At 39.7% G+C, this 13,091-nt stretch overlaps 1 protein-coding gene across 2 annotated transcripts in view; it reads left to right on the top strand.

Moving 5' to 3' along the window:
- The window catches only part of CNTNAP5 (contactin associated protein family member 5), a gene marked incomplete at both ends in the record, with an annotated part of 850,484 nt that overhangs the window by 405,188 nt on the left and 432,205 nt on the right, over positions 1 to 13,091 (top strand). Inside the window, one exon of one of the 2 annotated variants that reach the window (XM_079783016.1) lies at positions 8,578 to 8,718. In XM_079783016.1, the coding sequence (XP_079639142.1) occupies positions 8,578 to 8,718 (141 nt within the window). Of the gene's footprint in view, positions 1 to 8,577; positions 8,722 to 13,091 lie in introns of both variants that reach the window. The other variant, XM_079783015.1, reaches the window with a different exon arrangement.

Raw genomic sequence — 13,091 nt, 5'->3', positions numbered from 1 at the left:
CTCTAACTGGTGTAAGGTGGCATCTCATTGTTGTTTTAATTTACATTTCCCTGATTGCCAGTGAGGTTGAACATCTTTCCATATATCTATTGTCAGTTTGTATGTCTTCTTTTGAGAGGTGTATTTTTGGGTCATCTGCCCACTTTTTGATTGGATTGTTTATTGGTTTGCTGTTGAGTTTTACAAGTTCTTCATATATTTTGGAAATTAAACCTTTGTCAGAGCTACTGTTTACAAATATCATCTCCCATCTAGTTGGCTGCCTGTTTATTATGTTATCCGTTTCTTTTGCTGTGAAGAAGCTCTTCAGTCTGATATAGTCCCATTCATTTATTTTTTCCTTTACCTCCCTGGCCTTTGGGGTCAAGTCCATAAAATGTTCGCTACCACCCAGGTCTACAAGTTTGGTACCTATATATTTTTTCTATGCGACCTATAGTTTCTGGTCTTATGTTTAAGTCTTTGATCTACTTTGAATTAATTTTTGTACATGGGGACAAACTGCAATCCAGTTTCATTTGTTTGCATGTGGCTTTTCAGTTTTCCCAGCACCATTTATTGAAGATACTATTTTTACTACAATGTGTGTTTCTGGCTCCTTTCTCAAAAATTACCTGTCCATATACATGTGGATTTATAGCTGGGCTCTCTGTTCTGTTACATTGATCTATGTATCTGTTTCTCTGGCAATACCATGCTGTTTTGATTTTCATAGCTATGTAGTATATTGTAAAGTCAGGTAGTATGATGCCTCCATGATTGTTCTTTTTTTTCAGGATTTCTTTGGCTATTTTGGGTCTTTTGTGGTTCCATACAAATCTGATGATTTCTCATTCTATTTCTTTAAAAAATGACATTGGGATTTTGATGGGGATTGCATTAAATCTGTATATTGCTTTGGTTAAAATGGCCCTTTTAACTATGTTGATTCTTCCAATCCATGAACATGGGATATTTTTCCGTTCCATTGTGTCTTTTTCAATCTCTTTTAATAATGCCTTGTAATTTTCAGTATATAGGCCTTTCATGTTCTTTATTAAGTTTATTCCTCAGTATTTTATTCTTTTCGTCATGATTGCAAAAGAATTTGTTTTCTCCATTTATTTTTCTGAAGTTCTGTTGCTGGTATACAGGAAGGCAATGGAATTTGCACATTGATTTTGTATCCTGCAACTTGACTATATTTGTTTATTGTTTTCAGTAGGTTTTTGGTAGAGTTGTTAGGGTTTTCTAGGTACAGCATCATGTCGTCCACAAAAAGTGACAGTTTGACTTCTTCCTTCCCTATTTGGATGCCTTTTATTACTTTCTCTTGCCTTATTGCTCTGGCTAGTATTTCCAGTACTATCTTGAATAAGAGTGGATATCTTTGTCTTGTTCCTAATCTTAGGGGAAAAGCTTTCATTTTTTCACAATTGAGTATGATATTGGCTGAGCGTTTAACATATATGGCCTTATGTTGAGGTAATTTCTTTCTATTCTTATTTTATTGAGTGTTTTAATCATAAATGGATGTTGTATCTTAGCAAATGTTTTTTCTGCATTTATTGACAAGATCATATGATTTTTATTCTTTCTTTTGTTAACTTGGTGTATTATGTTGATTGATTTGCAAATGTTGAACCATCCTTGTGCCCCTGGAATGAATGCCACTTGATCTTGATGTATTGGTTTTTGGATGTACTGTTGTATTCAATTAGCTAGTATTTTGTTTAGGATTTTTGTGTCTGTATTCATCAGGGATATTGGTCTGCAGTTTTCTTTTTTTGTGTTATCTTTTCCAGGTTTTGGTATTAGGATTATGTTGGTATTGTAGAATGTGGTAGGAAGTATTGCTGCTTCTTCAATTTTTTGGAAGAGTTTGAAAAGAATAGGCTTTAATTCTTCCTTGAACATTTGGTAGAATTCACTGGTGAAGCCATCTGGTCCAGGGCTTTTGTTTTCTGGGAGGTTTTTAGTGGTTGTTTCAATTTCCTCACTGCTGATCTATTTGTATTTTCCAGTTCATGATTTCGTCTAGGAAGGTTATATATTTCTAGGAACTTATCCATTTCTTTTAGGTTATTGAATTTGGTAGCATAAAGGCTTTCCATAATAGTCTAATACTAGAGGCCCAGTGCACGAAATTCATGCATGGAGGGGAGTGTCCCTCAGCCCAGCCTTCACCCTCTCCAACCTGGGACCCCTCGAGGGATATCCGACTGCCCATTTAGGCACGATCCCACTGGATCTGCCAGCCTGATCACCCCAGAACCCAGTGATGGTGAACCAATGACACGCGTGTCAGCACTGACACGCATAGCCATTTCTGATGACACGCGGCCACTGAGGCGGCCGCATGCCGAGGATGAAACATTTGCGAAATAATGTTTTTTCCTCAAAGTGACACACTACCCGAGTTATGCTCAGTTTTTTGGCGAAGTTTGACACACCAAGCTCAAAAGGTTGTCCATCACTGCCCTACTCACTCCCCTGCCAGCCTGATTGATGCCTAATTGCTCCCCTGCCTCCTGCTTGCACCTAACTGCCGTCCCCTGCAGGGCTGGTCAACCATAACTGTTGGCCCCTGCAGGCCTGGTCACCCCTAACTGCCCTCCCCTGCAGGCCTGGTCCCCCCACAACTGCTCTCCACTGTAGGCCTGAGTCCCCCCCCAACTGCTCTTTCCTGCAGGCCTGGTCACCCCAACTTCCCTCCTCTGCCAGACTGGTGACCCCCAACTTCCCTCCTCTGCTGGCCTGGTCCCTCCCAACTGCCCTCTCCTGCTGGCCATCTTGTGGTGGCCATCTTGTGTCCACATGGGGGCAGGATCTTTGACCACATGGGGGCAGCCATCTTGTGTGTTGGAGTCATGGTAAATTTGCATATTATTCTTTTATTAGATAGGATAGAGGCCTGGTGCACGGGTGGGCACCAGCTGGTTTGCCCTGAAGGATGTCCCGGATCAGGGTGGGGTTTCCCTTGGGGCATGGGGCAGCCCGGGCGAGGGGCCTGTGGTGGTTTGCAGGCCGGCCACACCCCCTGGCAACCCAAGTGGAGGACCTGGTATTTGGAGTTTAGTTATCTTCTCTAATTGAAACTTTGTAGCCTGGTGTGGAGCCAAGCCTTCTGCTTGCTCCGTGGCAGCAGCCATTTCTTTTGGGGTTTATGCATCTTCTATAATTGAAACTTTGTAGCCTTAAGTAGAGGCCTGGGCAGGCCAGGGTGTGTGGAAAGCCTGGCTTCCTCCATTGCCGGGGCCAACGCTAGCCTCCCGCTCTTTTCAGCTCCTCGTCTGCTGCCATTTCTGTTTGGATTTGTTTACTTTCTATAATTGAAACTTTGTAGCCTTGAGTGGAGGCCTGGGTCGGCAAGGGCAGGTGGAAAGCTTGGCTTCCTCTATTGCCTGGGAAACCCAAGCCTCCCTCCTGCTCTCTGTGGCTGTAGCCATCTTGGTTGGGTTTATTTGGATATTCGCTCCTAATTGGCCGGTGGGCATGGCTGGTGGGCATGGCTTATGGGTGTAGCGGCATGATGGTTAATTCGCATATTATTATTTTATTAGATAGGATGATCCTTTATATATCTGTGATATCTGTGGTGATTTCTCCTCTCTCATTTCTGATTTTGTTTATATGGGTCTTTTCCCTTTTTTGTCTTAGTGAATCTAACCAGGGTTTTGTCAACTTTATTAGTACTTTTAAAGAACCAGTTCTTTGTTGTATTAATTTTTTTATTAGTCTTTTTATTCTCTATTTATTTAATTCTGTTCTGATTTTTATTATTTCCTTTCTTCTGCTAACTCTGGGTTGCTTTTATTCTTTCTCTAGTCTTTTAAGGTGTGCTGTTAGGTTGATTATTTGGAATTTTTCTTGTTTCTTGAGATAGGCCTGTAGTGATATAAACTTCCCTCTTATTTCAGCTTTTGCTGCATCCCAGAAGTTTTGATATGTTGTGTTATCATTTTCATTTGGCTCTATGTATCTTTTGATCTCATCTTTTATTTTTTCTCTGACCCAGTCATTTTTTGTAGTATGTTGTTTAATGTCCACGTATTTGTAGGTTGTTGTTTTTTAACCTCCTTTTTGCAGTTGATTTCTAATTTCATGGCATCGTGGTCAGAAAATATACTTGGAATAATTTCAGTATTTTTGTATTTGTTGATACGTGTTCTGCAACCCAACATATGGTCTATCCTTGAGGATGTTCCATGTGCACTGGAGAAGAATGTATAGTCTGATGTTCTGGGATGAAATGTTCTGTAAATGATGATTATGTCCATTTGGTCTAGTGTTTCATTTAAGGCTGATATTTCTTTACTGATTTGTTGTTTGGTTGATCTGTCTAGAGCTGTCAATGGAGTATTAAGTTTTCCAACTGTAATTGTGTTTTGATCTATTTCTTCCTTTAGTTCTGTGACTAGCTGCTTAATATATTTTGGTGCTCCCTGATTGGGTGCATATATATTAAGATGTGTTATGTTTTCTTGATGTAGTATTCCCATTATCATTATAACATGATGATCTTTGTGTCTTGCTATATTTTTCATCTTTAGATCTATTTTGTCAGCTATAAGTATAGCTACACCTGCTTTTTTTGTGTTTGTTTGTTTTTTTCCCACTCTGCTACTCTGTGCCTCTTTACTGGTGAAATTAGACCATTTACATTTAGGGTAATTATTGATTTATGAGGATTTCCTGTAGCCATTTTATCTTTTGTTTTCTGGTAACTCTGTCTCCATTGGTTCTTTTCCTTTATGCATCTATCTGTCATTTTTGTTTGGTGGTATTCCATACATTCTTACTATTTTTTTAAGCTATATGTCTTCTTTGGGGAATTTCTGTGTGTGCTTGCCATTAGTTTTATAAAAAGTGAAGTTGCATATATAGCATAGTTTGTTTGTTTTTGCCTTTTGAATACATCTGATCTTCATCTTCCTTTGCCTGTCCATACCTATCCCTCTTTTCCTTGTATGTTTTTATTGTCACAGAGTATCCCTATTTATGCTGTGAGTTTTGGGCAATCCACTTATAGTGTTATGATCTTATGTTCTTTGTTTCAGGTAGAATAACTGTCTTGAGTATTTCCTGCAATGGAGGTTTTCTAGTAATAAAATCCCTTAGCATGTGTATGTCTTGGAATGTTCTTATTTCTCCTTCATATTTAAAGGATAATTTTGCTGGATATAATATGTATGACCGGTAATTTCCCTCTTTTAGAAATTTGAATATTTGATTCCACTCTCTTCTGGCTTGTAGAGTTTCTTTTGAGAAATCCAGTGAAATTCTTATGGGTTTTCCTTTGTAGACCACTTGCTTCTTTTCCCTGGATGCTTTGAGGATTTATTCTTTGTCACTAATTTTTGACAGCTTCATTATCAAGTGCCTTGGAGAGGGCTTCTTTGGATTGACATAACTAGGTGTTCTGTTTGCTTCTTGGATTAGAGGATCTAGTTCTTTCCATAGATTTGGGAAGTTCTCATCCACTATTGGTTTTAATAGACTATCCATTCCATAGGTTCTCTCTTCCTCCTCCACTATGCCTATGATTCTGATGTTATTTATTTTATTTTATTTTTTATGGAATCAGAGAGGGCTTGTAGGGTTATTACATATTTCTTTATTCTCAGGTTTATTTTTTCTTCCCGCTGCATCATTTCTTGATTTCTATCTTCAATATCACTAGTTCTTTCCCCTAACTGGTTGGTTCTGTTTTTTATGCTCATCAGCTCACTCTTAAATTCTTTTTTTTTTACTTTCTTTATTGATTACGGTGTTACATATGTGTCCTTATTTCCCCATTATCACTCTTAAATTCTTTAATTGCCTGGTTCATTTCCAGGATTTCTGCCATATTCTTTTTTCAAATTTCAATTTTTTTTGGAGAAATATTTATTTTGTTCATTTATTTGTTTTCTGAGTGTGTTTAATTGCCTGTCAGTGTTTTCTCTCATCTCATTAAGTATTTTCAGAACTGAAATCTTGAAATCTCTGTCATTCAACTCACATAATTCCATGTGTGCCAGCCTGTTTTCTGGGGATTTTCATTTTCTTTCTGGTCATCATTGTTGTGGTGGTTGTTCCTGGCATTTGCTGTTCTCCTTTGTTTTCCCATTTATCTCTGAGGAGGTCTTTCTACTCTGTTCCCGTTGATGGTGCTAAATTGCAAGATTTTTATCCTCTGTAGCCTCACAGTTTTGAGCCTATGTGGCTTCTGTAGGGCTGTACTGCATCTGCTGCTTGGGGGTGAGGTTTGTTTTTCCCTCATAGTAATGGTGACCCTTGACCTCCAAGGGTCCAGCCCAAGCACACCTCCTGGGGTTCAGTCACAGAGGGAAACTGTGTTTCTTCTGCAACAGCTCTTGGCCTAGAGATAATCCACTCCTGTAGCCAACTCCAAGGGCAATGAGAAGCGAGATTTAGGAGTCTAAGCAGTGCCAGTGCTCTGCTATTTATTTTCTTTGCCTGAAAGGCTGCAGCCAGGCCCAGCTGCGGGGAGCAACTCTGTAGGGAGGGTGTCTGCTGACTCGCAGCTCACTCATGCAACTCAGAGTCCATTCACAACATCCCCCCAAGGTTCAAACACTCTCTCACTGCGTGCATGGCCACACAATGCTGCCACTCCAGTGGCTACTCCAACAGCCAGCCACCTGCTGCGTTAACTCACTGTTCCTCCTGACCAGCTGAGGAAAGTGCCCGTAACTGCTGCTGCCAGTTCCCAGTTATGCTGCAGACACACTGCTGTGCTGTAGCCATGTTTGGCTTCTCCCTCTTCTTTCTCCCTGCTTACCCCAAGGAGCCCACCTTAGTTGTTCCAGTGTGCAGGTCTCTCAGGCATGCATCCCTGTTGAGCAGGGACTTCTTTGTTAAATTATAGGTGGTTATTTTATTGAAATGTTGGGGGAAGAGGATAGACGTGGCCTTACACCACCATTCCTCTGACATCACTAGCAAGAGTAAAGTGCTTTAAATATGTCATATGATAATTACCTCAAAAATTCAATGATAATTATATTATTTAATATAAAGTATCTGGATAAAGAAAACAATAAAATTGGTAATTAACTTATATAATAAAATATTTAATTCATTAAAATAATTAATTTATAATGAAAATTTTCTAAAAAATAAAATTCACAAGACTTAATTAATGATGAATATGTGAACTAGGGAAAGAAAATATCAACCTTAGGTACAGGGCCTTACCAAAATATTTTAAAAATAGAAAAGGCACTGGGTTTGGAGACAGAAATATGAAATATTTCAAAAATATCCATTCTTCTCCAAGTCAATGTGTTAATGAATATAATAAATTCTTAATAAAAATTTCAACAAGCTATTTTAAATAAAACTATTCTGAAATGAAATTTTAAAATAAAATGAGTAAGTATATCAAATAATTTTCTTAACAGAGTAAAGCAATATTAAGTAAAAGTGGGCAATAGGATAAATAACCTTTATTGTATATTACATGTATAAAGAAACATTTTTTAAATACTGTTGAACTAATGGGGAAAAATAGACATTTAACAGTAGCCTTGGGTATATTACTTAGCTATTCATTTAAGGAGACATTCTGATTGGGAGCATACATTCTCCCAAAACACACACAGACATCAATATCGTCTATACGCATGATGAAGACAACTTGTCACACCAGTGGGGAAAAATAGGGCTTCTCCTCAAATGGTGTTGGGAAAAACATGATTCCAGAAATTAACTTGATTCTCTTGTATAATAGGCAGACTATTCATAAGAGGTCAGATTTGTTTTTAAATAATATTTTCATTACAAAAGGAATTTGTAGTAATTCTTACTAGAAAGGAAAGTGGCAAAGAACACTAGTATCCCATATTCTTTCCTGAGATAATTACTATAACAGTTTTGGTGTGTTCCCTCCAACTCATATGGTTAAGCATCATTTCTTATTGTTGACCTCATATTTACATCCAATTATAACTCTTGCATTTTTCAATAACTATTCTTCTCATTTTCTATTTTATCAAGAATGTTTAATACCACTATTGACAACTACGTGTGAGATTCCATCCTATTGATTCTTGATGGTTTTCTTTAAAAAGCTTTGGGGGGGGTGCTTTATGGGCTATTTGCAGTTTCCTATTTTTCATCTTTACCGAACATACTGCGAACAACTGTGAACAAGATTTTCTGGTGTAAATGCAGGTTTTATAGTAAGCATCTCTGTAGCTGATTAGAGGAATACTTTGTTGGCCCTTGGCTTTAGTTTGGCCACATCCTCTCTGAGATTTGCATCAGAGATAAATATAAAAAAAAATGTTGATTTTTCTTTTATTTTTTCCTTTCTATAAGTTGTTGTTTTATTTAGTGTTAAAAAGGTTCCGAAAGGAAGTGAATCGTTTCATAGTTATTTAAAAGCAATCAATTATAGTTATTTTTATGTGGGCTAATCAGTGTCCTTTAAATGGGTAATCAAGTGGCAGCTATAATTACTTGAACCACTTGCTCATGCCTACAGCTGAATCTACAGAAACTCACCCACTTTTCTCTCCTGTTCCTTCAGAGACTGTAACTAAGGTGTTCCATGTTGTTTTTTTTCTTTCTTTTTTTCTCCTCATAAAGCTTAGTTTTGGAGGAATTCCAGTACCAGGCAAACCTGGGACCTTTTTAAAGAAAAACTTCCAGGGATGCATGGAAAATCTCTACTACAATGGAATCAACATAATTGACCTGGCTAAAAGACGGAAGCATCAGATTTACACCGTGGTAAGTTGGCATATTTTTGGCTTGGTGGTTTCTAACCCTTTACACATCCCACCCTTGGCACCTCTTCACCATATGTTTATAATCCTTTTGGAGGCCCCGCTCACCTCCATGGAGAGGGGAGGAGATGCAGGGACTGTCAGTGTGAATTACTTTATTGGGAGAAACCAAGGCATTAGAGGTGCCTGGAGAATTTCATGTTCCCAGCTATGATTTCTGTGGCAGCTGGGGTAAGTTTTACAGTCTACACTGGACCAACATGATGGTCTTTATTACCTGTGGGGAATGAAACAACAGAACCAGAGATTCTATTAAATTGTTATTGTTGATACTTAAAATAGGGCATTTTGAACGAGAGGTTAAACTTTTGGGGTTTTGAGATTCCCATTCAGCAAGTGAAATAAATTTTAATTACTAAATATTTCTCCTCTCCAGTAGATGGTGAGTTTCCTGCGGAACAGGGCTGTCTTTTTCTTTGTCACTGGAGCATTTACAATGCCTAGCAGGTGCCTTGTACATGGTTGGTGCTCACTAATGCTATTTCCAGCTATACCTGCAGATTTGTCGATTTCTCCTTCCAATTCTGTCAGTTTAGCGTCATATGTGGTTCAGTGGGAACAGTAAGGATTGTCTCTTCCTCGTGGATTGGCCATTTGATCACTACATAATGCTCTTTCCTGTGTATGATAACTGTCTCTCCTTGTTATCACTGGGCTGCAGTAAAAGTCCTGGTCTGCCTCTGAGCCTTCTCTAAGGCCATCCCTGCAGGGACTGGGTGGGGTCCCTCCTTACTGCTGAGTCCTGTACTTGACATGTGGTCTCCACTGGTCCCCCAGGAGAGGCTTCCTACGTCTGCGAGGGTTGAAGTCCAGGCTCCCTACTTAGTCTTCCCTGAGACCTGGCTGGGAGCTCTGGGCGCCTTGGAGTAGCCTGGCGGTGGTGGGGGGGTGTTTGTGGTGGTGGGCTGGCATCGAGCAGTTATTGTGTGAAGGTTTCTGAGGCACTGTGCTTCCTTTTCCTGTTCCTTTGATTACAGACAACAGACTTCTAATGTAGATTTTGTTCTTCACCAGCTGGTCTCTGGGTTGCTAGCTTCTTCAGCAACACGTTTGGGATACATAAGGTCAAAAGAAAACCTAGGGAACTCACCCTCTTGTTCTTTGGGCCTCACTACACTTACATATACTGGCTTTCTTCTCTCCACTCCAGATTCTTAGTTTTCTCTGACACATAATGTGTAGAGATTTTTAGTTGTACTTAGTGGTAGAAATAAGGAAAATCACACTATTTCATCTTCCAGAAGCAGAAGTTCCTTAACGGACATGCATTTAAAACCCAGGACAAGCGCGGGCCATCCTGCCATTGACAGGAACAAACGGATTCTCTTTGCAATCTGGCCACTGGGCTATCTGGTCAAACTGAGATTTATATGACCTTTAAGTGTTTTGCTTTCCTTTGATAAGTATAAACTCTAACTGAAATTTCTATTTAGGGGTTCCATAAGTTAGCACATTTGTTAATATGCCCATTGGATTCCAGGGTGCGAGGCAAGGTTATTTGGGGGAAATCACACTTGGATTAAAGTTGTCAACATCTTAAAAAGTTTATGCCAAATGTCTGACTGTTGTTCTGGAGAGTGTTGATGATGCTAAGGGGTTTAGTTCCCTGCCAGTGGTTCTGGGAGATGCTGGCCCAGCCCTTGGCTCCGGACAACTCTCCCACCACATGTGCTTAGGCTCCCGTCTGCTCATGAAGCTAAGCACTAGCTTGCTAATGACTCCTCCCCTGAGTCTAGTCCAGGAGACTGGAGCCATGTCATGCATACTGTGCCCGTCCATCCCCCAATGTGATGCCCAGGACACATTTTATAAGCTCCACCTGCCAATGCAGTGGATCACACACGCTCGGAGTGTAGCTTAGGTGACTGTCCTGACCATCAGCGCGTTGGGACGGCAGGAAAGCTCTGCCTGATGCAGGGACTGCTGTGGTGCCCACTGCAGTGCTAGGAGCTGGCAGGGCAATTTGGAAAACAAGGAGCTGAGCAAACATTTCTCAGTGCCACTGCCCAGCACCTGGGCTCCTCCTCCTGCAATGCCTGAGCTCAGCTGTCAATCGGGTCCCTGTGGCAACGTTCCCAAGGGAAGTCTCCGTAGACATTATGCATTAGAAATATTTTAATCAGATAGATTAGATAAGTCACTGAGTCTGTGATGCAGAAAAAGGGGAAATGAGGAAGGACAAGGAAATAACCCATGAATTTCTAAGTATTGGCAAACTTACCTCTTTTTTTGTGAGAATCGTTAACTAAAAATGTAATAAATGTTTTGCTGAGTTCAAACTACCTTAGCACTTGCCAAGTTTCCTAAAATTCTGCTAGCATACTTTATTCCTCAGAGCCTAATTGGTGGTATTATTATTAGGAGGCACAAAGACTCCATTTAGTACTAATGTACTTGCAAAAAAAATCCCAAGAAAACTATTTTACTTTATAGGTAGACAACCTTTAGTTTTAACCTTCATAATTTAAGTGAAAAAAACACACAAATATTTTTCGTCCAAATTACTTTTATCACCTTGGTTAAGTGAGACTTTAGATCACTACACACACACACACACACACACACACACACACACACACACACACACATGTGTACCCAAGTCTCCCCCCCCCCCCGCCTTTAGAATTCCATGTGGGAAGAAATGGTTTGCAGTCTTAATTACAAGTATAACATCTTTTATTTCCCTAGTCAGTCTTAAACTTTCCTCAAGACACAGTATCAGCTACAAAGTCAGCTTCGCTCCAAGTCCCTGAATCACCTCTGTGCTAAGTGAGGACCTCTAAAGGGATGATGTCTTGGTCCTTTTCCAGTGCTCACAGACGCTCTCCCAGGCCTGGCGATTTCAGAGTTAGTGGGAGACTCAGGAGCCAACACAATGCTGTGCATGCATGGTAATGCCCATACATTACAAAATGTGATGCGAGGCTCCAGGGAGCACAGGCTGGGCTGTGTTCAGCTCCAGCCCCTCCAGCGGCTGCAGTAGCAGCGTCCCCCATGCAATCTGTCATTCCCTCCTTGCGGGACCTGCCCACTCCCTAGAGACTGAGCAGCTGCTCCACGGGGATAATTGGATTTAGTCTTTATAGCTTTATTTGACTATAAGATGATCTTCCACATCCAGAAATGCAGTAAAACTAACAGCTTAAAATAGACATAAAAAACACCTCCCTATTCTTCCTCAAATCTTTCATCCTATGCTAATGTACCGCAATATAATAAACTCTCAGGAAGTGAATGGCCCGTTGAAATGTGTGTACAGTACCTGTAATGGGTGTTACTATATAAATAAGAAAATATTGCCCTGCTAGTTTCCTGAGAATGATTAATTTCCTACCTTCCACTTCATAATAAATGATGCTTTCTGATTGTTACATCACCTCTCCCAGAAGCAAGGGGAGTAATACGATTGTCTAGAAGTTGGCTGGGGTCTCACCAATTTATTTTCTTGTAGAATTTAAAATGATTTTTTTTTATTTAAAAAAAGAGCATAGTAAAAATATTCATGTTAATGTACTTTGATTTCAATAGAAGGGAAGACAAAATAAAATAGTTATAGTAGAACTCTGGTTACAAATTGGCTTTGGAGCTAACTGACCATGTCAATTCACTTCTGTGCCTTTGTCTCCAAATAATGGCAATCAGGCACTGGCTGGGCGATGGCCGATACGAAGCGTTTACAATTACGGCTAATATTGCTAAACAGTCTCGAGGGAAGCAGCAGTCTTCTCAGCTCACTGCTCCTGGCAGCAGCAGAGGAACGCAACGGGCGATGAACTGCTTAGGTTCCTAGTCCCCAATCCATGCTCTCTCTTAAATATCTCAAGTGATATGAAATAAAATTAAAGATGTAAAATAGGGACCATTATAGAATCAAACTCCAAGTGTTATTGTGAAGATTGACTCTGTATATTGCACAATACAAGGTCCACAGTAAGTACTCAAAAAGTTGGACCTTTTATTAAAGAAAAATTTCTACTCCTTCATTTGACCAAAGTAGGCATGCAAACGAGTATTTATTTGTCATTTTAGGCAGACAATGGATGAATCACACACAGTTTGCATTCTATGATCCCAGCCAATAATAAAAGTAGATTGGAGAGAGCTCATGTTCTACCACCTGAGTCTGAAGATTAGTTTACTCAAAAACTGTATAAATTATGAAGTGAGTTTTGGGTTAAAGATGTTACAAAACTTATTCATCTCATTCATTTGAGGGAATTTAATGACCCGTTCTAGACCAGATTTGCTTAAATGATGTGTTCCTATAAAATACAGCCTTTAGAAAAGACGTTACCCAGTGGACTTGGAATAACA

This window comes from Cnephaeus nilssonii (assembly GCF_951640355.1).
Source record: "Cnephaeus nilssonii genome assembly, chromosome: 10".
In the NCBI taxonomy this organism is placed as follows: domain Eukaryota; kingdom Metazoa; phylum Chordata; class Mammalia; order Chiroptera; family Vespertilionidae; genus Cnephaeus; species Cnephaeus nilssonii.
This window is presented reverse-complemented; position numbering and strand designations above follow the sequence as displayed.